A 24,757-nucleotide genomic window follows, 5' to 3' on the forward strand; every position below is an offset into this window, starting at 1 on the left:
GGTTTAGTTCATGGCATATTCTATAATCCCATTTTATTATTTGGTTGTAGAAAATCATAATTTGTGAGGTGAACATGTTTGAAAAGGCTGATTATTGACCTCTGTGACGTATGGGAGGTGTAATGGCCTCAGATTTGTAAATATAGTTTGGCCAACCTATAATTTCAGATTCAAAAATAATTTTTTAAAAAAAAGGTGTTTTTTCTGTTAAAAAACAACCCATCAAAAAATATGGTTTGTCTCTTTTTGTGAGATATTTTAGTAGCTATGTTCTGCTGGTTGGTGCAAACCTGCTACAACTACTGCAGGAGTTTAAAAAAAATACTTTTAATAAATTAAAAACTCATGCTGAATACTCATCCAGTTTCAGGTAAAACTGAACTTATATAAACTAGAGCAACTCCCTCCATTCTTTTCACGTTAAAATTCAATTTGTTACTAAAGCAATAGATTGAAACCTTGTAAGTTCAGTAAACATTTATTGTTATTGGAAATCATTTGGTAACAGCGTGGTCTGCCTGATATCCTAATTATAATTGATTTCTTATTTACTTTGTATTTTTATTGAATATTTCTTTGATTTTTTTTTTACCATATTTATCAAATTGTATTTGTGATCTAATATTAAATATTTGTTAATATTCATATTTATGTTTTTTTTAATATTGACACTAATGTCCTTCCATACTTGGCCTCCTGTTTTGTGGGTGGAATTCGGGGAGATTCGGCGGAGCTCGGCATACTTCGGGCTAAGGTTGTGGCGGGAATCTAGCGGATTCAGCAAGCTAGCAGACTATTTTAATTCAGGTTTGTTTTTATCTAAATAAAGGAGAATTAAAACTAGAACTGCTTTTCGGATTTAGTTCAAATTGAGCCTTGTCCGCTAGTTCGCTTGAAACTAAACAGATGTTATTAGCAACATTTTTTAATTCTTTAATACCTTATTAAAAAGCTAATTTTATTATTTAAGCTAACATTAGCACTGGGTGGTTTGCCAGCTTTCTTTTTCGTTGTGTAACATTTGGCAGCAGTAAAAGCTAGGAGGATGGCAGCAGCCAGGAAACAGATGAAAAAGAAACTCCTGGAGGAGAGAGCAGATAAAAAGGCTTTTGAGTTTACTCCTGAGGCGGAGAAGAAGGAGCTGAGTGGCTCTGAGGATGAAGTCAGAGAAGGTGAGCTGGGTCACCCAGATAACTATAGGAGCTGATTTTAAGGTGTTCAAAGTAAAATATAACCACTTTCTCATGATTTAAGATGAAACTCCAATAGTGGACAAGCTGGTAAAGAAGAGACCGGCTGACTTTGAGGAGGAGGCGGTTCCCTGTGCTATGGGGTATTTATTATTTCTTAATTAATAGTTTTGTCTTTTAAAATAGCTTCTATAGTTTCCCCATATAACAAGATCATGTTTTAAATGTCATGTTTGATGAGCCTAACAGTCCAAAACCTGAAGATATGAAGCTTATTGTTATACTATTAAGATGAAAATGTTCAAATTTGATAAAGTTGATAATGAAACCTTCATTTCATTGAATTTAATGTGTGTTTAACGCCATCAATCTTGGCATGTTTCCTCGTTTTATGTCCAGAAATGAGGTGCAGTCCATGTTGGAGAAGTTTGGAGGTAAGAAGCGGTTTGTATTTAATTTGTTATTGGAAAAATCATTAGGCGTAATGTCATCTTCGGTCCCTGTTAGACTGCTCATGTGTCAATAAAACACAACACAACATATTTCAGCATTTTGACCAAAGAAAGTATGAAATGGTTTACAGAAAAGCAGCGGTGTTTCCTCGTGTTTTATTAGCACAGTATCACATATCTGTTTGTCCTCCCAGCTGACATCAGCAAGGTGATGCAGGCCAAGAAGAAACGTCTGGAGTGTCTGACAAAGAACTACATGAAGGGAAGCCAACACAAGCTGGAGCAGCTGTGGAACAACTACCATAGCCAGAGGTTATTCCTGCTCCCTCCACTTCAAACACTCAGAGAAATGGTTGAAATTCAGTCTTAGAACAGTCACCACATCCTTTAAAACGAGCTCCAGAATCACGTCACGACTTCCTGTGTGAAAGACAGGGAAATTAAATCTCTTTAAATATCCTTCAAATCGGAGTTTTTGTCATTTAGTGTCACCAAAAGATGCATAACTGAGCATGTAGGGAGACATTTACCTAAAAAATAGTCATTTCTGGATTCTCAGCGACTTCACGGCAGCATTGACGCGACCAGGGTGAAAAGAAAATTAGGATTTTAAAATGTCTTTAATTTCCTTATGTTTTGTAAAGACTGTGAGAGCCAGAAATAATATTTAAACCTGTTCCATTTTAAAACACTGTAAAAGACTGAAAACAAGAAATCTAAGTGAAGGTGACACAGGGTTTTTTTTTCAAACAGTTAAGTTTGAAAAAGAAAACGAATAATTAAAAAACATGTTCAATTGTAACAGTTATGCAGTTAATTAATGAATAGATCAATTAAAAGACTTGACTTCTCCAGTTTATGGCTGACAGTGAGCTCGCAGCATTATACAGGCTTCAAATAAGCACCTGTACAGTGAAAGGTTGGCTGGTCAGCCTTTTAATATCAGCAGATGCAGGAGCTGGTTTTTATTCCGGGACATCGCTTCGCTCTCTCGCATAACTTTCTGTTTAACTGTTTTTGTTTCTCAGAGAACATTTGTGTTATGAAAGCGAGGCGGCGCGCTCGTCCCGTGAAGAAGTGCCGTCTACAGAGCATAAACAAGAAAGCTTTAGCCTCACTTTCTCTGTGGGTGGTCGTTTCACTTTTAAATAAAGGCGCCTGTTGGCAGCTCTGTAAAGGCAGCGGGCGGGTGTGACCTGTCACAGACGGTTTCCTGCAGAGCGTTCTGGCCTCGGCCAGGATAAACATCAGCTCAGTCAGAACACTGCAGCTCAGCTGGCTGGTCCCGAGCCTGTGTAAACACAGCACTGTTTGAAAATTTCAGAAATGCGTCTTCAAACTGATGTCACAAAGGTCAGCCAGTTATTTGATAACTACATGATTGGAAATCATTTCTGCTGTGTTTGCAGGCAGAAGATGACGCAGCAGTATTCCCAGCAGGTGTCATCAGCGCTGCAGCAGTGGGAGACCGAAGCCCAGCGAGCCGAGGAGCAGGAGGAGAAGCTCAACGTCAGTCCCCTCCTTTCACTTTAACTGTTTTAGCCTCACATACTGCACACCGACGGCTTCAGGTGCTTCACCTGTGATGGCCATGAAGAGCCATCGCCGACGTAGACTCTTCCTTTCTGTCTGCAGAATCTGTTCCGGCAGCAGCAGAAGATCCTGCAGCAGGCCAGAGTCGTGCAGAACCAGAAGCTGAAGACCGTCAGAGAGCTGTACGAGCAGTTTGTCAAGGTGAAGCATGTCAGAAGCAGCTCAATGGCACCTCTGTCCCGGCCTGCACACCAACTCTGTGTTTTTACTCAGAGGTCTCGGGAATACCCACACCTGTTTCTCTCTGAAGTGAAATATGTCAAAAACAAGTCCACGCTGCACAGCTACAGGGGCCACGATAAGCAGAATTTAAAGGGTGACACACCTGCAGACGTCACTGATCACCTGAGGATGTGTTTCAGTTTGGATTAAAGCTGTGGTTGTGAAAATCTGCCTGAACTGCTTTTCTGTTTTTTGTTTGTTCTGTAGAACATGGAGGACATGGAGAAGAGCCACGAGTCTTTCCTGCAGGGGGCGCAACAAGAGCTGAGAAAGGAGATGGGCTCCCTGCAGAAGAAGATCCTCATGGACACGGTGCGTTCAGCCAGCAGCAAAACATCACATAAGAACAGGAAAGGGAAGTTTATTCATTAGTAGTTTTTTTCTAAATAAAAGCTCGCAGTATGAATCTGTGAGTGAAGAAGAAGAAGAGTGAGGTCACACACAGGTTTCTGCCGACTGTCTGAATGTTCAGGACAGAGAAACGGGAGACGTTCAAAGGGCCAGTTTGATATGAACTCAGACTTTGATCTGATGGGTGATGGAGTTTCTATCATGAGCTTTATTGGTGTCATTTATTTATGTTTCATTTCTCACAGACTCTCCTCACACGAAGTGATGAGCTCGTCACGTTTGTCTGTAAAGAGAGCAGCAGAGAGACTTTTAGCTCCTGTCTTTGCTGTTCCCTGAAAACGTTAAAAACACTGATAAACACGGGTGCTGACTCTGTGTGTTTCCACAGCAACAGCAGGAGATGGCCACAGTCCGCAAGTCCCTGCAGTCGATGCTTTTCTAGGCCGCCGCCCTCCGCAGGCTTCAGTTCTGCTCGTTCCTTGCGGTTCTCACAGGTTTCATTAAAACATGAACTGTTCTCGCCCGAGTTCTGATTTCACTGCTGGGTTTGTGGACGAGCGGCTCCAGGCTGAGCTCTGTGATGACGCTGCAGTTTCGATTCATCCTTTTATTCTTTGCTCCTGAAGTTATAAAAATAAAGAACGTGTTGGTGATACAGCGACAGCTTTGATTACTCTGCTTTTTATTCTCCTCATTACTCGTTTGTTGTGTTAAAAAGCCTTTCGGCAGCGTCCTGAAGCTGAATGTGAAGAATTTGGTGTTGACTGTGAGGCGAAACGAAGGAAAGCTGGAGCTCATCACTGCCCAGGAGGAGAGGGCAAAACAGCACTCAGCTTTTTAAAATATTTTCATTTGTTCATTTTTTCCTTTTATTTATTTTTTATTTGAATTTTTTGTTCAATATTTGTTCATTTTTATCTTTAAAATGGTTTAAAATGTTTTTGTCATTTTGCCTCAGCAACTCACAAGTTTGGGTTTTCTTTCATATATTAAACTCTGGCTTTTTAACCACATAGAGAGGATAGAGTTTTAAACAGTTTTTGAACATCTCACATGGGGTGGGGAGGTTCAACAGACGCTTTTACCTCCGCTCGCCGGCCTCATCATCTGCTGACCAGGAGAGAAGCCCCCTGTGAAATTCACACCAGCCGACCCTAAAGGAAATCCAGGTGTATTGTACGAGACCACACCCACCCCAACATCACCTGTTCGTCTCCCCCTGCCCTTGGGAAAGAGAGTGGTCAGTCAAGTTCAGATCACAGCTTCACTGATTCTCACAGATCAGCAAGAACTAAAACAGAGTTTGTGGTAAACATTAAGCTTTTAATGACGAGCTTCTGTACGTGGGAGTCAGTGGAGTCAAGTAACAAAGACCAAGATATCACTGACTGACTCTGCTTCTCCTTATTTCCTGTTTCTGTATGTGCAGCTAATCCCCGAGACTCCAGCCAAAGCAGCATTTCTCAAATCTGAATCATGCAAAGCTGCTTTAATAAAGTTTTTATGTAGCTCAAAATATTTTCCTCTCCACAGCTTTGATTTATTAACAAAAATACTTTAATGTTGCCCAAAGGTTTGAATTTTTTTTTAAATTTATCTAAAACTGAAAGTCGTCCGGGCCGCTGGGGGGACTCTTGGGTACTTTTCCCGGTGACACCGGAAGTTCTCGCTCTTATTGTGAAGAGAACTTCCTGTTTTGGTCCAAGCAGCGGAGTACCGTTAACGACCCGAGAAACAGGCGAAAGTTTGATTCTTTGGTTTTTGGCTGCGTGAGTTTTGGTTCTCCGGGTTCGTGCTTGTTCCGGACGGCGGTGAGTTGTTTGCTCGCGCCTCTCGGAGCTAACTCTCCGATCTGCGCACCGTGTTCGCTAAATGCGCCTCCCTGTGCTTTGTTCCCACTCAGCGGCCTGACATGAGTCTGAGTCTCAGGTGATTCGAGTACCAGGTATTTGCTGGGGGAAGAAGAGGAGAGCATGGAGGGCAAGTTAGCGGACAGCCCGTGTTCATCGGAGCCGGACAGCCCGGGGGTGCTGAACCGAGGCTGCCTGCTCGACTCGGACGATGTCCCGTACCCCGAGCTGCCCGTCATCGTCCCGGAAACCCCCAGGTACCCTGCACCCGTGGCACGTTAGCACACATACAGGAAATTACACGTACATGTAGTCCGAGTTCTTGGAAGCTGCAGTAACAGCTGCTCTGCTGAGAGTCTGGGGCTTCCCTGTATTTGTGACCTTTACTCTGGAGAGTACACACACTTCCTGTCTGTGGTGCACCCTTAAATGTATGGACTCCGTGAGGAAGCTTCGGCCTCTGCTCACACGGTGAGCCGGCCTCTGTGACCCGCTCTCGAGTGTTTATTGGTCCCTCGCATGTGATCGCTTTCAGGCCAATAGCACCACCAGGACTTTCCTCGTAAACGGCAACAACAAACTGCAGCGATGACAGACAGCAGAGGAGACCAAGCAGGTCCAAACAGTCTTCTGCTGCAGGGACGCATTCACACCTGCCCCGGCCCAGCAGCTGCTCCTCTCTCTGCACACCAGAGTCCGGGCAGGCTGAAATCTGCTGCTGTGTGGAACCCAGTAATAAAGCAGCACAGCCCAGCTGGATGCTGATCCCATCACTCTCAGTTAGAAACCAAAACACTGCATGTGTGCTGACTGCTCAGCAGCTGTGGGAGTCAGAGACACCCTATTTAACTCCCTGTGCTGACAGGTCAGCTGCTGTTTACAAGCCTCCCAGTGGAGGACAAACCCTGTTCGTATAACGCTGGACTGCAGTCAGCTGAGTCTGTTTCACTTTCAAACAGAAAGTGGACTGTTTGCAGTTACGGGGGTTTTCCAGTAGGAATGAAAATCTATTCTTGGAAACACTTTCTGTTTCCTCAAACTATCAACAGTTGGTAGAGGTTTTCTCATTAAAGACGACGTGACTAACATAAGGAGAGGGCGACTCTGCTCGCTTCATGTAGCGGCGGTGGTGGTGGTGGGGGAGGGCAGGCTTTAACTGGCCAATTGTGACCCGAGCCCGAAATGGGCTGATGATGAAACTGAGCGAGGGCACGACTATCGGGACGGGCAGCGATGTGTCACACACTTTGACTCATAGATTATAATTTAGCCCAGTGTACACAGGCTCTCCTTAAGTTATCACTGATGATGACCTCACAGTGGTCATGTGACCCTCGAGACGTTCCAGCCCAAAGGTGACCGTAGTTTTTCCTTCTTCACACGTTCACACATCGTGACGGCATCATTAAGGCTGTACTTTAAAGTTCCTGTGACTGACCGTGTGACTGTAGACATGAGGTCAGAGGTCGGGGGTTTCCTTCGGCGTGGGGATTTTAGATAAGAGTGCAGCTGGGTGGATGCGGGTTGCAGTAAAAAGTTCTCAGATTAAAGATGTCTGAAAACGTAAGTTTTGTTCCTGCAAACAGGAACACACAGATATTTACCGCCAGGGTTTCGGTATTTATTTACTTTGTGTGATGGACGTGTTATTTTGGTGTTGAGGTGAAATCTGTCTCTTTGCTCCAGCCCGCAGCTCGCCAAGCGGCGGAGGCGTCGGCACGTCGTAGAAGAGCGTTTCAGCCCGGTGAGTCGCCGCGCCGCTGCCTGACTGAATCCCTTTGTAACCAACTCTTCATCGCAGACTCACAGAGTCATTTTATTCCCCTCAGGTGCCGGTGGACAGCTCTCCAGAACCAGATTGTCTCAGCCCCAGCAAGCGAGCTTTTTCACATAGTTCTAAACGCCGGCGGCTGGCCAAACAGAGCGCCGGCTTCGTTCCCGCGTCCTCTCTCAGGACGTTTGCTTTGGGCAGCTGGCTGGAAGCCCCGCGGTCCACTGCATCCTCATCGTCCTCTTCGTCTTCTTCCTTTTCGTCCTCTTCCTACCTCACTCCGGTATCAGTCCTTCAGCCGAGACCAAATGAGACGAATACTCTGGCGTCACCGTCACCACCTCCAGCAGCGGCGTCGAGCTCCAACTCGCTGTCCTTCCTCACCGAAGAGGAGAGGAGGTGGCTGAACGGCGATGAAGGCGGCACCTCTGCAGGTACGAGGGTTCGGCTGTCGCGCTTCCTGCCTGAATCTGAGCTTTACAGAAACGTCTCTGAAGTGATGGCGTTACTCTCCACCAGACTCCATTTAAAAAAAACAGAATTTAGCCTCATAGAAGACGGCAGCTGTTCTCCTGCTGCTGCTCAGCTGACTTTGTCTTATTGTGCAACTTCACATTCACAGTTTAACATCCAGACGTCACAGGAAGCGAACAGAAAGTTAACGTTTTGAGGTAAAAATCGACGTTTTTTCACTGGAGTCTGGTGGAAGTTGGCGGGTGTTTCTGTGAACAGATGGAGAAACCTGTTTATGAGGAAACTCATCAGCTCGAGTCTGATTCGTCAGACAAACTCTCAGTGATGTTTCTGTCGTCTCTCCTGCAGCTGCAGTGGAGCAGATCATCATCAGCGACGATGAGGAAGCCACCGTGCGTTCACTACAGATGGAGGAAGACGAGGCGCTGGCCCGCAGCCTGCAGGTAGAAGCTGACCCGGACAAAAACGCCTCACCTGAGGCAGAGCGGACAGGTGTTCACATTTCCTTTTCGTCCTTCAGGCTCAGTTTGACCGAGAGGAGTCGGATCTTCATGGCAGGCACCAGCATCATCACCACCATCACCTTCATCAAGAGAGCCACCACAGGGTGAGACACTCAGAGTGAAGGAAGTGTGCAGGTACAGGGTTTGGTTTGTGGGCTCAGGTGTGACCTTCTCTCTGCAGTTTTATCCCTACGTGGAGCCTCGCTGGATGTCTCAGGTGCTCGCGGCCGTCTCTCCTCTTGTGGGGCTGGAAGAAGGTAAGGAACGAACCTCAGCGGAAAGACATCGGTGATGATGTCACTGGCGTTTAGAGCAGCGATTAATCGAGTGTTCGCAGGTAAACAAGAGCCTGCTCACACCTGATTGGTCAGTAGGAGGGAGACTGAACATGTGATCTGTGACCTCCTGATTCTCCAGCTGTGTTTAGAGTTTCAATCAGTTTGCAGTCATTTTGCTTCTTCTGATGCAGCTGATGTGTTTCCGCAGACCTGATTGGTCAGCGTAGAAGACGTGGGCAGGGCAGGAGGCGGAACGGCATACCCGACTTTTCAGACGACCTTCAGGGAAACGACTACGAGGTGAGGAGGCTCGGAGGACTGATGGAGGAGGGAGGCCTCACATTTGTTTGAACTGAAGTGTGCTGCGACCTGATCTAGGTCAGCTCCACCCACCGGTTACCTGGAAGTCCGGGACAGCAGAAACAAATCAAAGCCTAACTCTGTGTTGGTGTTAGAGGTGTGGCGATCATAACCACTGCTGAGCATCGGCAGCCTCAGCACCTGGGAGCGGTTTAGCAAGAACACATGGGACACGGAGTCCTGAAAGGCGATTGGTCGACCAGAGTCAGCTGAACTTGGCGCCTTGTTTGTGGCTCAGCTGCAGAAAGCTTTGATGATCCAGTCGAAGAGCCGCTTGATTCTGATTTAGTTCCCATTCCAGAAAAACACTGTGTTCCTGTCACATCAGTGTTGCAGTCGTCTGTGTGCAGTATCGCTCCGTCACGGCATCTTTGCAGGGGGAGGACACGTAAACCAAAATTTCTGGCTTTAACTCGAACCCCGCTTTACTTCAGTTTTATTTACACAGCACGCAGTCACCACAACAGTCACCTCAGGGTGCTCCGTGCTGTACGGCAAAGGCCCTGCAGTAATACTGAGAGCACCCAACAATCATATCAGAGGTGGAAAGAGTACTAAAATATTTTACTCAAGTAAAAGTACTATTACTTTGCTGAAATTTTACTCAAGTACAAGTAAAATTACCTGTCTAAAAATTTACTCAAGTAAAAGTAAAAAGTAGCTCATTTAAAATGCACTCAGAGTAAAAGTTACATAGTTACTTTTCTGTCAGCAGGAGGACAGCCGCTTCTGAGTAGGGCAAAAAAGACAATGGGATACATCTCAAAGTAGTTGTTTTTTAATTAAAAGAAAAACTTTACAAATTAAAGCGCAGTGGCAGCTAAACTGCAAGTCTATACATCAAAATTTATAATGGTCACCAAACCAACCGAACTGTCAAAACCATATAATTCTTTTACATGTGAATGTGTTTTAAACTGTCAAATAAGAGAACAAGTACTGAATTGAGCTGTACGGCAGCTGCTATAAAAATGTGTTTTCATTTTTTAAACTTGGCCCTGCTCTGTTCATTTTGAGGAGCAATTCAATTCAATTCAATAAAACTTTATTGATCCTGAAGGTTGACCCCGAAGGAAATTGGGTTAAGGTTGCCGACCTTTGCCAGCGTCATCTTACCCTCCGACCATACATACATTACACAAACATCACATGGGGAAGACAGGTCAGAGAGGTATAACGATGGAAAATGCACCACGTGAGGAAAGATGAGGAGAAAAAAATAAGTCCCCCCAGACTGAAACACCTCTGCACAAGCACATGTTATTCTTTTGCCTGCAGTGTGAACATATGTGGCTTAAGTAAGAAAGTAGCCGCTTCTGTCTTCTGTCTAATTTAACTAATTTTTTTAAAATAAATTATTATTATTAACAAACAGGAAAAGTGAACACATTTTCTTTTGGCAATTTACCAATCAAGTAAAAATATTTTAAGTCGCGTGGACAACAACGTGCCCAATAACAGCTTATGTCTTAACTTAATGTGATTAACTTGAGCACAGCCTTTTTGCTAAAATAAATGTACAAGTTTCATTTAACTTACCTCTACATGCTTGCGCAGGTTTGATGTGGAATTTTTAAAAGCTGCTAACTCGGCCTCTCTGGGCAAACACAGCTTACACTGCATAATAAAGCTGTTGCCTTTCTTGCACTTGAAGCCGAAATGGTCCCTTAAATACAGCCAGGGGTTCACATCCGTTTCTTCGAGTTCAGGGTCAGCAGAATTCGACGGGGCTTCTTTTTTCACTGGATCCGTACCACCGATGTCAGACTCCATCTTTATCGTGACCCAACGCCAATTTGTTCTACTACCCATCATTCCCTGCAGTATTTCCGAAGCGCAATGTTGTTGTTTTTTTTTGTTTGTTCTTTTAATTTACTCAGTAACGGGTGTGATTGAAAATGTAGCGAAGTACAATACTTTTTAAAAAATATACTTTAGTAAAAGTAAAATTACCGACTTGGAAAATGACTTTAAAAAGTACAAATACACAAAAAAACTACTCAATTACAGTAACGCAAGTAAATGTAATTCGTTACTTTCCACCTTTGAATCATATCCCTATGAACAAGCGCTTGGTCACAGTGGGAAGGAAAAACTCCCTTTAAACAGGAAGTAACACCCAGTATAACCAGGCTCAGGGAGGCTGTCTGAGCGGGGGAGGAAGTCGGGAGAAAGACGCGCCGTGGAGGCCGATTTTATTCTCACACTCTGTCCTGAATCGCGCGTTCCGCGTCTTCCGGAGCCGATGATCGTGATATTCAAACGGACGTTAAATTATTACAAACGTTTTTCCTGTCATAAATCTGTGCGAACATACGAGTCACCGTCAGAGAAGCGTGACCCCTCTGCTCGTCTTTCAGGCTCTGCTGGAGTTCGAGGAGCGTCAGGGCGCCGTGGTATCCAGGAAGCTGAGTCGGCGGGAAATCCAAAGGTTTCCCACCAAGGTGTTTCAGGGATCCAGCAGTGGCGGCGGGAACACGCAGTGAGTCTCTGAGCTCGCGGTTTGTAACACTGAAAACAAACGAACCCCGAACCTGCACGCTAACACATCTCTGTGCTGATTGGCCGGCAGGTGTCAGATCTGTTTCTGCGACTACAGCGACGGCGAGAAGCTGAGGATTCTGCCCTGTTTCCATGACTACCACGTCCAGTGTATCGACCGATGGCTGAAGGTACTCCGGGGGATGCGCCGTTCGCGCTCCACTGTTTTTAGAGCCCCTCCTTAAACGCCGTCTCCTCACCTGTGTCTCCCCTCCTCCTCAGGATAACACCACCTGTCCTATCTGCAGAGCCAACCTGGCTGACGGAAACGCCGTGGCCCCCCCCGACCTCTGACCTCGTTTCTACAGTTTTCTATCGGAGCAGACGGGTTCGTGTCTCCTGAAGGACGACTCAGACTTCTGTTTTTTTTTAGTTTTTTATATTTTTATTTAAAGGTTTGTCGGTGCTCATGTGACCACAGGAATAAAACAATAAAACCTCGCAGCGAGTCGCATCTTCATTTATTTAGTGACGAGCAACCAGTGCATTTCTTAATGTTTCATCTTTTTATGTCTTAATTGTGTTTGTTTTATTTTTTTAAGCCTTAGATAGTTTGTTTGACATAATTTTGACTTTTCGTAAAATATTAATATTCTCTGTAAAATAATTTTTAATTTCTCCTCTGAACAAAAATCAGAAAAGCTGCGACATGTTGCAGCAACAGCATCAAACTATTTTATTTAGTCTGCTTTGTGTTGATGTGTCTGTTCCTTTAAATGTTCAAAATAATACAAACTATGTTATTTAGATCATATATTTAATTCAGTTCTATTTTATTTACATAGCACCAAATCATGACAACAGTGCCTCATGGTGCTTTATGTTTTATGGTAAAGACCCTAAAATAACGCACCCCAACAATCAGATGACCCCCTGTGACCACTTTGGTGACTGTGGGAACGAAAAACTCCTTTTTAACAGGAAGAATCAGAAGGCTCAAAGTTGTGAATCGTGAAGCCTTTACTCTCCACCAGACCAAAACCATGAATTTTAACCTCACAGGAAACGAGCCGCTGTCTCCTTTTCTACTGTGGATTTGTGTTTTTCTGTGACTTTGGCTTCTCGGTGGGTTAGTTTGGATCAGCAGTTTTGTTGGATCAGTGTGGAGCTGATAATAAAAAATACATGTGAAACTTTATTATCCAACTATGACGGTTACAGTAGACGCAACAAATCCAGCCTCAGCCATTCTAGACCTCAAACACAGATATATAGTGTATCCTTTAACTTCTGTCAGTTCCCACAGTCTCATCAGGTGAGTGGATATCAGTGATGGTGAGTTCAGGTGAAGTCCTGGGTGTGAAGCAGAAATATGAACGAGTTTTAATTGTGTTGGTGAAATGAACTCTATTCTTCTCTCATTAAACGTCAGAGCCGCTCAGATCTAATTAAAGAGTGGGCGGGGCTTGTCACACGTCACGTATATGTATATGGGTTGGAGAGCTTCCCTTCCACCCAGCGTGTGCCTCTAGTATCAAATGCAGACCTCCAGGCAAGGTAGGTGCTCTGTGCTCTCCTCTGTTGTTCTTATTATGGTTATTATAGTAACTATAGTCTAAACTAGCAGCTTTCATTTTCATTCGTATGATTTCACCGCTGCGTCATGAATCAGCTTAAATCACAAACTTTTACTTTCACTTCCTCGGCCGTGACAGCCGGATCATCCGGATCCTTTCCCCCTTCAGCTTTTTATGAAAGCGCTAGAAATCAGAAATCAGGGAGGAAAGTGTCGCTGGCTGAGAAAGGATTCGGACCCACAGAGTCAGACTTCATCCTGCAGTTACACTTCTCTGAGAGACGCTCGGTTTGGGGCAGATGTGCCGATAGACACACCCCTGCGCTACCGGAACATCCAAACACCGTCAGTCCAGGGACGTGTCCGGGGACAGGAGTGCATGGGGTGGCACCCTCCCTGATCACCAACCACCAGGAACATTTACTCGAGTTCTTCACTGAAGTCACGTTATTGTATTGAATCCAAGTATTTCAGTTTTACTGAGGCAGATGTTACATTTCCGACACTTTATTTTCAATTTTCTTATTGGTTCGCTGATCAACTGCATTATTGTAGTTGTAACTGGGTCATAAATTACATATTGTTATAAACCGTTCCTGTTATATCTGACTTTTAGGACCTTCAAGCCTGTAGTTGTGTTCATTATCAGGAGCCCCCCCTCCCCCTCATCCTTCTTCTTCTTCTTTGGTGCAACCCTATAAATACACTGTACCAGTGGCTTCTCCCCTTTTCTACAATTCCCCTGTGGGAGAGGTTGGTGTCATTTCTTTCCATGTGTGTTATAGGCACAGTCAATGCTAGCATGGAAGTTGTGTTGGGTTGAGCTAACCCTCTCCCCCACTGTTAGCATTTGGTTGTAGGAGCTGGAGCGAGCAAGTTCATGACTTGGAGGTCTTTGTTTCGTTTACCTTTTAATGTCAGACACAACGCAGGAACACACCGGTGACAGTAGCTCGAGCCCCATGGCAATATACAAGCAATTAGCTGCTGCAACATCAGTAATCAGTCATTATAATCCAATAATATCCATAGTGCTTAATAAATGATTGAAAAACCTCCTGTAAAACAAGGAAACACAAATATTTTAGAAATCTGACAAAACTGTTTAAAAATAAACCATTATATGTTCATTTAACACCAGACTGTTCAGTAAATTATTATTAAATAATATTTTTTCATATTTTTATGTAAAACTGTAAATGTTAGAACAGAATAGCCATTTATTGTTAATGTACATGTATAAATAAAATATATATAACAGAAAGCAGGACTAATGAGCAACCAGGAAATCTGCTCACCTGCACAGAGAGCTGCAGGTGAGCAGATTTCCAGGTGAGGGAGAATCTGCTGTTTTTATCTCTGGGCTCTTTGCACAGATCCATGGTGTTAAAAACCTGCATTTGTAATCAGTGACGGTTTTCTGATGAGTCCTTTCTCCTGCAGCTGTACTGGAGCAGTTAATCATCATCATCATCAGTGACGATGAGGAGGTCACAGCAGGTGGAGGAAGACGAGGCGCTGGCCCGACGCCTGCAGCTAGAAGCCGACTCAGAATTTGGTAAATGTCATGGCCAGTGTTGGTCAAGTTACTTGAAAAAAGTAATCAGTAACTAATTACTGATTACGTCCTGAAAAAAGTAATCCTATTACTTTACCGATTACTTATTTTCAAAAGTAATTAATTACTTAGTTACTTAGTTACTTTTTAAAAACACGATTTGCAACCTGAATAGGTGATAAAGCGATAGATCTTTCAGCCCAGTTCTACTTTTTCTGCATAATCCATCATACAAAATGTAATCAAATGGAAAAGTCTCTTTTTAAAACTTGTTTTATTAGTTTTAATCTTTTAACTTTATGCATCAAGCAAAAATTTAATTATCTGCAACATTCACTGACTGGAAGAAATTAGTTTAACATTTAAACCTATTTTCTGCACATTCCAGCACATAAAATAAAATATTTTGTGTGTTTACACTCAGTCTTTCAAATAGATGAAAGTAAAACACAGCAGAAAATAAATAAAGTCACAGACTAGCGGTCCTGTTGCTCTATTTCCACCTGTAAAGCAGGAGTGGGGCAGGCGGAGGTTTACCCTGGTGCAGGTGTGCCGCAGCGGTCAGTGGAAGAATCCGCGAGTTTCTCTGTGAGTTTCCCATCACCTCGTAGCTACTCGGAGCTTGCTTGGAAGTTTAGGGGTTATTTTCGCTGTAAAAAGAAGTTTTCTTCCCACGCACAACGGACACTAATGTTTTTGTCACTTTTTATGGAATCAAACTCAAAGTAAGGTCAGTACTTCCACGCTTTAAACGCTGCACGCTCATACTCTCTCCGCACTCGATATATGATCCATTGTTGATCTGCACACAGCTGTTGTCACGAACGTCGCACTCGCTTACGTCACTGTCATGAGACATTCTCGCAAAAAAATCACGGTTTTAGTAACGCAGTAACGCAGCGTTCCTACGGGAAAGTAACGGTAATCTAATTACCGTTTTTGCAATAGTAATCCCTTACTTTACTCGTTACTTGAAAAAAGTAATCGGATTACAGTAACACGTTTCTTGTAACGCGTTACTGCCCATCTCTGGTCATGGGGGTGGTGACTTTATGTAATTCTATAGAATTTGCCAGCTTAGACGGGCATGACGTCGGTATGAGGACATCATTCAGTCCCATCGAGTTACCCTTTGAATATTTCACGGTTTTAAACTCTGACTCAATAACTGATGAACTCTTAAGTCTTTCAATCTCTTCTCCTGCAGCTGGGGTGGAGCAGATCTCCATCACTGAGGAGCAGCAGGCTGCGGTTCGTTTACAGCAGATGGAGGAAGATAAGCTGCTGGCCCGACGGCTGCAGGCAGAGGACGACTCGGACATCGGTATGTGTCGGTCTTATCGGGGGCGGGGGGGGGGCGGGGGGGGCAGACCTGCTGTCGGTCTGCTGCTTTTGTAAGTGAACCAAAGAAAATGCTAATGCTCAATAACTCCTGTAACTGCTATGAATGTCATGTGACTGTGATGCTCGCCGTGAGCATTTATACTTATATATTACAACTTCCTGCCACACTGTCTTTCACAAATGAAACACCGAACTAAGACTTTTCACACCTTTGTTCATTTTTTGTATTTGGCGACGTGTTCCTGATGAGACAAGCGCTCCGGCTAAAACAGATGGAGGATGACCATGAACCAACTAGGCTCCGCCCCTAACCTGGTCCTGATAATCTAGACTAGGAACAAAACAAAAAACAGGACCGCCGGTTCCTCCCAATTCAGCCTGTACTTAAAAAAACAAACAAAAAACTGTAAAAGCTGCAGCTGGTGCTGACGGAGGTGAAGGGCGACCATGCACCGTCTTCTCTGAAGGCTCGCCTTCAGGAACCAATCAGCAGTAAGAATAAATCAGAGAAGCTCACACAGGGCCGCTGCTTGTCTGCCTTTTGCAGTGGGGAGACTGCAGCCCCCTCAGCCCCCCTCCTTCACACGGCCCTGTCCATGCTGTCCTGTAGGGAATGACTGTGATTGGCTGTGGTCACGAGTCGATTTGCATTTTATTAAAGATAATTTTTAATTGGTTCTTTATTTTTAGTTTTTTGCATTTTAAATATCACTCGATGGTGCACGCGTCTCTGGGTCTAGCTTCTTTGGCCTGGATGGATTCTGTGACGAGTGGTTTCTCCCGCAGCTGTGGTGGAGCAGATCTCCATCAGCGAGGAGGAGGAGGCTGCAGCTCGTTCGCAGCAGCTGAGGGAAGACGAGGCGCTGGCCCGACGGCTGCAGGTGGAGGACGACTCAGACATCGGTACGTGTCGGCGTTACACACACACACACACATATGAATATTGGAACCCTTCTTTCACTGCTGCTTTAGTTTCAGCGTCTCTGACGGTTGTTGGTGACACAAACAAGCTGAACCGATCCTGGAGTTACTCTGCTCTCAGCATCAGGAACGTTAAAGTTCCCGATGCTTCCTAAGCTCCACTTTTATCTTTCAGCTTCTCCAAAATTTCCAAATCAGCCAAGTGTGTTAGACAGGTGGAGGAGTGAGGTGAGGGGGCGTGGTCTCCTCCTGCAAACTGAAAAACTGTTTGTGCATTTTCCCTGTTAATTTTAATGGCAGTGAATCCCAAAAATGACACCCACAGTGTAGTTTTCACAGTAGCAGTTTGAGCTTCATGAAGGCTTTGAGTTTTTCTTTCCTGGGATTTTATTCTGTCCTCTTTCATCCTGAGTTTTTGTCTTCGTCACAGGATTCGTGGTTCTCTCTAATGCCCCGTCCCAACAGAACGCCTGTAAAACCTCTGGGCTGTTTCCGTTTCATTTGAAGCAGGAAGTCAGAAATTCCTATTTCCAAGCAGGATTTTCACATTGGGAAGGTGGAGCATTCCCACCAACCTGGATCTCTGACCTCCATGAATCAGTTTTAAGCTCTGATGGGTCGTCATACATGTTGCTGATGATTCAAACGGCTGCAGGAACACGCCCACCCTCCACATTAGTTATTATTAGAACAGTTAACATGCATGTCACTCCTGCTGTCACACTTTGTCAGCGTGGTGTCTTTGAACGCAGCACGGAGGCTGTTGCCTCAGCAGCTGCACCCTCAGTGGAGGCTTGTCTGATCCTTCGTTTCTTCTGCAGCTGCGGTGGAGCAGCTCGCCATCAGCGAGGAGGACGCCATTTGTTTCCAGCAGGCGGAGGATGACGAGGAGCTGCAGGTGGAGGCCGGCTCAGACATCGGTACGTCAGCGTTACGTTAGGCTGTGGTGAGTCGGTGAGTGAAACGGGCGCTGCTTTCAGGCGCTGCTCGGTAATCGCTGTTCGCCGTTCACTCGCAGCTGCTCGATGAGCAAACGTCACTGTTCCCACTTCCACGCTTTGCATACAGGGCGGGATTCCCACTGTGGAAGAATGGAGCGCTTGATTTTCTTTTTTTCTGATTGTGTTTTATTTTGTATTTATTTTTTTAAATGTTTTGCCTTTTTAAATATATATCCTTCATTCATCATCATCTTCATCACTACTGTGATGTTGTGGCACGGTGGTGTGGTGGTCAGCAGGGTGTGCTCACAGTGAGAAGGTTCTGGTTCTGTTCTCCGGTTCTCCCACAGTCCAAACTATTATTATTACTATATGATGATGGAGTCTGTGACGAGTGGTTTCTCCTGCAGCTGTGGAGGAGCAGATCTCCAGCAGCGAGGAGGAGGAGGAAGAGGAAGAGGATGCGGTTCCTTCACAGCAGGTGGAGGAAGACGAGGCTCTGGCCCGAAGGCTGCAGGCGGAGGACGACTTGGTGATCGGTACGTGTCAGTGTTGGGGGCGGACCTTGAGAACGATGGGGAACGTCGGTATTATTGAAACATGATTGGCTGGTGGTGGTTCCAGCCTCCTGCTGAACCTTCAGCGTTCTTCTGATGCTTTGTTCTGCAGCCGCGGTGGTGGAGCAGCTCGCCGTCAGCGACGAAGAGGAGGGGGCCAGTGGTTTACAGCAGGTGGAGGATCACGAGGCGCTGCACCGACACCTGCAGGTGGAGGCAGACTTGCACCAAACGCCTCACCTGAGGCAGAGCGGACAGGTGTTCACGTTTCTGTTTGTTCCTCCAGGCTCGGCTGGACCGAGTGGAGCACAACAGACACCGTCACCACCTCCATTATCACCACCTCCACCAGCATCCTCTTCATCGCCTCCACAGGGTGAGGCAGCCAATCACAGTCTGATCGTGGTTTTAATATTATCAAAAGTGGTGCTGCGTTCAGGAAGCGTGCGACGTTTTGCTTTGATTCGCTGACCGAGCCGTGACCTTCTCTCTGCAGGGTCGTCCCACAGAGCGCCGCTGGATGATTCAGGTGGCTCCCGGAGAAGGTAAGCACCAAAAACCAAGTACTACAGAGATGTGGTATAAATACATGCAGTACTTCAGTCCAATCAGGTCTTTGGAGTATTTGTAGTTTTTCTACTCGCTCCTGTTAAAGTAAAGATTTTTTCTCTCTCTATAAAAACTGAACAAACACAAGCTGCTCAAACCTGACTGACCAATCAAACGACAGCGTAGAAACCTGACCAATCGAACGACAGCATGACACTGTTGTAGAGCTTTAATCGGTCTGCTTCTGCTGATCATTCCACAGTTCTGATTGGTCACGGCGGGAGTAGGGACGCCACATCTGATGACGCTGAAGGAAACGACTACGAGGTGAGGAGTCTGGAGGAGGGGGAGGAGTCTGGAGGAGGGGGAGGGGTCTGGAGGAGGGGGAGGGGTCTCGATCATTCTGCAGAGTTTGTTCACTCAGGGACAAAAATGCCGTCAGAATTTGTCTTTGGAGCTTTTTTTCCAAAAAGTTGTTTTGAACTTGAATCTTTTTTCTTCTTCGTGTCAGCAGCTTCTTCTTCTTTAATGTTTCATCTCAGACTTGGTTTGTGATCTCTTCTTTGCGTTCCTCCTTCGAGTTACAGTTAAGCTCTTACAGTTAGACGCTGCAGGTATTCAACGTGGACCAATCAGGGCCCAGATGTCAGAGTGTTGACGCCTTTGCTCGCCTTTCAGTCTCTGCTGGAGCTCGAGGAGCATCACGGCGCCGTGAGGACCAATCAGCTGAGCGCGACAGACATCCAGAGGTTTCCCACCAAGGTGTTCCAGGGATGCGGCGGCAGCGGCGGGAACACGAAGTGAGTCTCCGAGCTCGCCATTTGTAACGCTGAAAACAAACAAACCCCAAACCTGCACGCTAACACGTCTCTGTGCTGATTGGCCGGCAGGTGTCAGATCTGTTTCTGCGACTACAGCGACGGCGAGAAGCTGAGGATTCTGCCCTGTTTCCATGACTACCACGTTCACTGTATCGACCAGTGGCTGAAGGTAACGCCGTGCTTGGTTATACGGAGATGACATAAACTCGGAACGCCACCTGACTCTGTCTCCTCCCCCCCAGGATAACCCCACCTGTCCCATCTGCAGAGTCAACCTGGCCGACAAAGACGCCATCGCCCCCCCGACCTCTGACCTCTGACCTTGTTTCTACTGTTTCCTATGGGAACAGACAGGAAGGAGGGAAGGAAGGAGGACTCACGCTTGTTTTTGTTTTGAATACTTTAATTTAAAGGTTTCACTCGGTGGTCATGTGACCTCAGGATTAGAACCGTAAACCTCAGAGCTGTTCGTGTCGTCACCGTTCGGTCGCCGTTTAGTCCTCGTAGTAGCGCTTCTTCATCGCTCTGTACTTCCTCAGGTAGTAAAGCGCCTCCAGCTCCCGGGCCACGTACTCGCCACGAGCAATCAGGGCCTTTATTTGCTCGGGGTCCTCCACCGCCTTGTTCCTGGCAAACGCCGCTCTCAGACGGTCCCGGAAGTAGTCACCACCTTTGGGGTACTCCCGGCCGAGGTAGAGGAGCTGCAAGGAGGAAGAGGATGTGTTAGCAAAAATATGTCTTTATTTTTACTAAAGGGCAAAAAGGCGGCCGATGTATGACGGCACATGATGATCACACGATCTCAAAATCAGCACAGGTCTTAAAATCACTCTTAGACTGACACACCTCCAGAGGCCAATATGTTTTATCAGGACGAGCAGATGAACGCTCCGAGGATCCACGGGCGCTTTTAGTGATTCACTTTACAAAAGGTGAATCTGAAATCTTGTCACATAGTCTTGCTTTGTAATTCCTTCAGCGGCGCTCCCTGCAGAGACCTTATCTTAGTCTAAAGCTGATAACAGAAAGTGTTTTCCTAAAGAGAGTCAAAGGTTTATCTGCAGATAGCTCTGCGGTCATAAAGGCGCCGCTGATTTCCATCCTACACGCTTCCTCATGCATAAAAACGCTGATTGTTACAGTGTCTCACCTTACTTTCTAATTCACTCAGGAACTTAAATGAGTTCATTTAAAGCTCTGCAAAGTCTCATAATTAAGTTTGATTAAATCCATTATCTGACCGGGCGACCGGCAGTGGCACGGCTCTGCAGAGAGGGCGGAGCTCCTGCGTGAGGTGGACACAGGAAGTCTTTAAACCTTCACCATGAGGGATCACGAGTGCTGGCATCTTATTTTTTGCATTTATGAAATAAGAAAGCGCCGCCTGCTGCCTGTTTGTTTAAACTCACTGAGTTAGTTTTACCAAAGAAGTCGCCCCATCTCAGGTCACCACATTTTTACAGTTCACAGCAAAAATCTACAGTTTCCATCTGATCTGCCTGAAAGTTTTAGCTTCATGCATCAAATACTTTTCTACATTTTTACTCCTTAAAGAAATGAGCCACCAGGCTGTCTTTAAAAGCTCTTTGCTGGGCCGATTCTGGCCCCTGGGCCTTATGTTTGACACGCCTGGTCTAAAGATGGCCACAGCACATCTTATGTCACGTGTGCAGTTGGTTTCACTCAGAACCCGTTAAAGGGGCGGGGCTACAGAGGGAGGCGTGTTAGATTTCTGTGTTTTGGGCTTTAATGTTATTAAAATATTGTGATGGTGGGCTGCGAGTTTGATTGTTTGTTGGTTTTCTCTGCTGATGTTGTTCGCGGCGTAACGACGGCGCTGCCACTGAAACGTCCACTTTTTCACCCTTTAATAAACATGATGAAGTGTCTTCAGAGTGTTTCTGAGCAGATAATCTCAGCCCGATCCGATAAATAAGCTTTAAATATATCAGAACACCATTTCAGCGTCATTCTGACAGATGAATAAAGACCTCAGTGCTTTGGTGCAGACACTACAGGTGGTGCACGCAGTGTTGCATTCTTTTAATGCCCAGCAGGGGGCGACACTTGCTGCAGCGCCCTCTGTAAACACTGCTGACATCTTCACAGATAAACATGAAGCTTGAACATTTTGGTGAGGCTCAGCACCGCTTTGCATGATGGGAGATTTGAGAGGCAGCTTTGAGCCTTCAGATCTGTTTGAGGTCATCTCATCATTACGCACCTCCGACGGGTCACAGTGGCACCGACGGATCATCTTAAAAGTAAATTAACTGTCAATAAATGTTAACAACATCATCATGGAGTCTTTGCTGACACCGCCTGAAGTCTCATCATCCAAACTCCGATTCTGACGTTTACAGCTGTGAAAACAGAAAATCTAGAATATGAGACTCGCTGGAGGGACAACGTGTCATCACAATGCTCCCTCTAAGCTGCGCGCGTGCGCAATTGCGCACTGCTGGCGCGTCTCTGCGCACAGAAAATCTGCGTTGGGCACAAAAAAATCTAACCTGCACTGAAATTAAAATTAAAACTTTAACAATCCTGTTCTGCAGTGTTAGTCAGTGAGTGACTGGCTGCTCCCGTATGGGATCAGAACGATGCCACCTTATCCCAAAGTCCAGCCAATGATGCGATTCACATTCGTGTATACGCAGCTAATCAACGTGGCTGACAGGCTATGACAGCGTCCTTATGTGCGACACCGGTGTTTTAGCAAAGCGGCTGATGTGGAGTGAAGCCACGTTAATGACAACGTGTACAACCATTGGAGATGTGAGCAGGACAGACGAACAACTGATGGGAAAAGTGTGGACTTTATACCAGTTTTTAAATTGTGTTGATCGGCCACGTAAAACCAGAGTTATGATAAAATATCTGCAATGTTTGTTTTTCTTCCTGAATACTGTCGTTGTTTATATTTACTGCGGGAAGAAACGGTAAAAACGGCGTTTTATAAGGAAAACGCTCGAAAGCCTGTGAGCAAAAACAACACCAAAAAAACCACAGCCTTTCCTATTGGTGGAAAAATGTACCATGTCAACCAATCAAAGAATGATATGGCAACAGTTGTTTAGGGAGGAGGACGTTTTAGGTAACTATATAATTAATTGCCCAACATTGGTCATTATTTACTGTATTTTGCAGACAGAGTTACAGACTCTCTCCCAGACCACAGACTTTAGAGTTATTTTTCCTTCCAACAGTGTGAACATGCTACAGGTCATGAACAAGATTGTTTTGAATTTTCATTGTAAGTGGGCTAAAGCAGTTAATTAAAACTAGTCTAACATAAATGTAAACACTGTAATTTGATTACTTTAATAACCATGTAACTTGGATGGATTGGATGCTGGCGTGACCACAGTGCACACGTCTGCTGTTGCTCACAGTGTCCAAGGGGACGCTCAGGGAGTTTGTGTGTTCGCTCAGACACATGAAACATTAGAGGGAACATTGGTCATCGAGTTCTTTAAAAATGAATTTTCCCAACACTCACGTTCTTGTACAGTCGAAACACTTCAGACCTGAGTGGGTTGGCCATCGTCCTGGAGGACAGTCCGAGCTGAGAAAGGCAGAATAAAAGCAAACTTCAGATTAAAGAGGTTTAACCTGCTGCTCACGCTCAGTAACTGCTGAGGATTCAATTCCATGTGCAACACAAAGAAAACTGCAGCTCTGCTGACGAATCAACAAAAGAACCATCGAACCAGATCAGTCGCTTCACAGGAATCACAAACAGCGTTAAGGCTGAATGACGCACAGTCAGATCTGAAGCCATCGGCTCCGGATCGGATGGCCGACTGTCTTTTTATCTGTCACAGCCGAAGCACTACAGGCGCCAGTGTAACAGTAAAACGCAGAAACGTTAAAAATAAACAACAATAAAGTTGTTTAATAATTAAATGTTAATAATAACAATAAAGTACATCTTGAAGGTACCTGCTAACCTATTGTTCCCATGACGTTTGGGACTAGATGATGACGTTTATGGCTTTTGGGAGGCCAACAAAGAAACCGATCTTACACCAGAGTCCACTGACAAAAACGCGGATTTTCACCTGACAGAAAAAAGAAGTTTCTATTCAACTTTGCGTGACTTTACTGTTTCAGTGTTTTCTTGTGATCCGAACTAACTCACTAAAACATCAGAGTCGCTCCGTAACACAAACTAACGGACCAGTCGAGGCCGCTGCAGACGCACAGCTCCGCCCTTCTGTGACGTAAAAATTCAGCTTTTGTGAATGGAGTCTGGTGGAGAGCGACCCGGTTCACTTCGCGGTTAGCACATAACCCACAGCGGCCCATCCAGGTGTGCAAAAATTGGCACACCAGCACGTGATCTGTAGTGGGCGTGGCCGCCGGCACCTGCTGCAGGTAACACTGACTGTGGGCTTCCGCGTGTCTCTGCCTGCAGAAGGTCTATAACGTTAGAAAGTACACGCAGTATCGCAGTACACCGTTAGATTAGACTAAAACACGTTTAACGCTCAGCTCGTGACGTCATAAATACTATAAACAATTACAGGAACATTTGAGGCTCGTTGGTCTCAGTTTTGCTGCAGGGTTTGAATTCCTGCGTGAAGTGGATCAAATGAAACGTCACCTTCAGGTGATTCACGTCAGGTAAGCAGCGCTAGCAGGAAGCCAACTTTGCTCTGAGCGGCTGAAAGAGAAAAACCCGACAATAAACTAACCGAGCCCGAGCGGATCAAAGGTCACCTGCTAGTCTCGCGCAGGGTTAAAGTTCCCGCGGTGAATCTGTCCGTTTCCCCCGCTGCTGTTGGTCTAAAACAACCCGCTGAGCTCCGGGTTCATCGCCGCGGAGCACGAAAACTTAAAAGTCTGTGAACTTCGTGAGCGTGCTGCGCGCTCACAGGCTAGCAGGTAAACAACCAAAGAGTGTGAGCGCGCAGAGAGAGTAACCCCACCCCGACACGCTCAAACCGCCGGCCCGCGAAA

The 24,757-nt window shown here is 45.5% G+C and overlaps 4 protein-coding genes across 9 annotated transcripts; 3 read left to right on the forward strand and 1 right to left on the reverse strand.

Moving 5' to 3' along the window:
• Positions 1-674: 674 nt before the first annotated feature.
• sycp3 (synaptonemal complex protein 3) lies at positions 675-4,466 on the forward strand. Of its 3 annotated transcripts, none has more exons than XM_084936633.1 (9): positions 675-807; positions 1,029-1,172; positions 1,255-1,333; positions 1,590-1,624; positions 1,837-1,954; positions 3,052-3,151; positions 3,278-3,376; positions 3,665-3,769; positions 4,197-4,466. In XM_084936633.1, the coding sequence occupies exons 1-9, from the start codon at positions 675-677 to the stop codon at positions 4,248-4,250; spliced, it is 867 nt and encodes a 288-aa protein (XP_084792759.1). In that variant the 3' UTR covers positions 4,251-4,466. The 3 variants fall into 3 exon arrangements, with proteins under 3 accessions (XP_084792759.1, XP_084792760.1, XP_084792761.1); XM_084936634.1 differs by having other exon boundaries at positions 1,032-1,172; XM_084936635.1 differs by having other exon boundaries at positions 761-807; positions 999-1,172.
• Positions 4,467-5,468: 1,002 nt separating this feature from the next.
• LOC146384631 (uncharacterized) lies at positions 5,469-12,026 on the forward strand. The gene is made up of 11 exons (XM_084936639.1): positions 5,469-5,619; positions 5,712-5,915; positions 7,345-7,402; positions 7,488-7,863; positions 8,252-8,346; positions 8,424-8,510; positions 8,588-8,663; positions 8,893-8,984; positions 11,405-11,526; positions 11,617-11,716; positions 11,808-12,026. The coding sequence occupies exons 2-11, from the start codon at positions 5,782-5,784 to the stop codon at positions 11,877-11,879; spliced, it is 1,212 nt and encodes a 403-aa protein (XP_084792765.1). The 5' UTR covers positions 5,469-5,619; positions 5,712-5,781; the 3' UTR covers positions 11,880-12,026.
• Positions 12,027-12,133: 107 nt separating this feature from the next.
• On the forward strand, positions 12,134-21,681 carry LOC146384632 (uncharacterized). Its single transcript, XM_084936640.1, has 13 exons — positions 12,134-13,082; positions 14,545-14,659; positions 15,867-15,983; positions 16,790-16,906; positions 17,746-17,844; positions 18,276-18,404; positions 18,535-18,632; positions 18,709-18,798; positions 18,919-18,967; positions 19,234-19,298; positions 19,650-19,771; positions 19,862-19,961; positions 20,035-21,681. Exons 2-13 carry the CDS (start codon positions 14,584-14,586, stop codon positions 20,110-20,112), a joined length of 1,140 nt encoding a protein of 379 aa, XP_084792766.1. The 5' UTR covers positions 12,134-13,082; positions 14,545-14,583; the 3' UTR covers positions 20,113-21,681.
• Positions 20,175-24,667, reverse strand: lyrm5b (LYR motif containing 5b). 4 transcript variants are annotated; one of them, XM_084936642.1, is made up of 3 exons: positions 24,493-24,667; positions 23,295-23,360; positions 20,175-20,493 (listed from the first exon to the last, which is right to left on the reverse strand). In XM_084936642.1, exons 2-3 carry the CDS (start codon positions 23,337-23,339, stop codon positions 20,287-20,289), a joined length of 252 nt encoding a protein of 83 aa, XP_084792768.1. In that variant the 5' UTR covers positions 23,340-23,360; positions 24,493-24,667; the 3' UTR covers positions 20,175-20,286. The 4 variants fall into 4 exon arrangements, with proteins under 4 accessions (XP_084792768.1, XP_084792767.1, XP_084792769.1 ...); XM_084936641.1 differs by having other exon boundaries at positions 24,518-24,663; XM_084936643.1 differs by lacking the exon at positions 24,493-24,667 and adding an exon at positions 24,402-24,480.
• Between the last annotated feature and the right edge of the window lie 90 nt (positions 24,668-24,757).

The sequence above is a fragment of the Perissodus microlepis genome, chromosome 7, assembly GCF_051167445.1.
Source record: "Perissodus microlepis isolate ML-2025 ecotype Zambia chromosome 7, ASM5116744v1, whole genome shotgun sequence".
Classification (NCBI taxonomy): domain Eukaryota; kingdom Metazoa; phylum Chordata; class Actinopteri; order Cichliformes; family Cichlidae; genus Perissodus; species Perissodus microlepis.

What these genes read in the sequence shown, in the direction of transcription:
- LOC146384632 (XM_084936640.1), top strand. Translation starts at nt 14,584, where the DNA reads ATGAGGAGGTCACAGCAGGTGGAGGAAGACGAGGCGCTGGCCCGACGC. An exon ending in AGAAGCCGACTCAGAATTTG is followed by an intron (nt 14,660 to 15,866) that starts GTAAATGTCATG and finishes CTTCTCCTGCAG; the next exon opens with CTGGGGTGGAGCAGATCTCC. An exon ending in CTGAAGGAAACGACTACGAG is followed by an intron (nt 19,299 to 19,649) that starts GTGAGGAGTCTG and finishes CTCGCCTTTCAG; the next exon opens with TCTCTGCTGGAGCTCGAGGA.
- LOC146384631 (XM_084936639.1), top strand. Translation starts at nt 5,782, where the DNA reads ATGGAGGGCAAGTTAGCGGACAGCCCGTGTTCATCGGAGCCGGACAGC. An exon ending in TCTTGTGGGGCTGGAAGAAG is followed by an intron (nt 8,664 to 8,892) that starts GTAAGGAACGAA and finishes GTGTTTCCGCAG; the next exon opens with ACCTGATTGGTCAGCGTAGA. An exon ending in GTATCGACCGATGGCTGAAG is followed by an intron (nt 11,717 to 11,807) that starts GTACTCCGGGGG and finishes CCTCCTCCTCAG; the next exon opens with GATAACACCACCTGTCCTAT.
- lyrm5b (XM_084936642.1), bottom strand. Translation starts at nt 23,339, where the DNA reads ATGGCCAACCCACTCAGGTCTGAAGTGTTTCGACTGTACAAGAAC. An exon ending in TGTTTCGACTGTACAAGAAC is followed by an intron (nt 20,494 to 23,294) that starts GTGAGTGTTGGG and finishes TCCTCCTTGCAG; the next exon opens with CTCCTCTACCTCGGCCGGGA.
- sycp3 (XM_084936633.1), top strand. Translation starts at nt 675, where the DNA reads ATGTCCTTCCATACTTGGCCTCCTGTTTTGTGGGTGGAATTCGGGGAG. An exon ending in GCGGTTCCCTGTGCTATGGG is followed by an intron (nt 1,334 to 1,589) that starts GTATTTATTATT and finishes TTTTATGTCCAG; the next exon opens with AAATGAGGTGCAGTCCATGT. An exon ending in TGTACGAGCAGTTTGTCAAG is followed by an intron (nt 3,377 to 3,664) that starts GTGAAGCATGTC and finishes TTTGTTCTGTAG; the next exon opens with AACATGGAGGACATGGAGAA.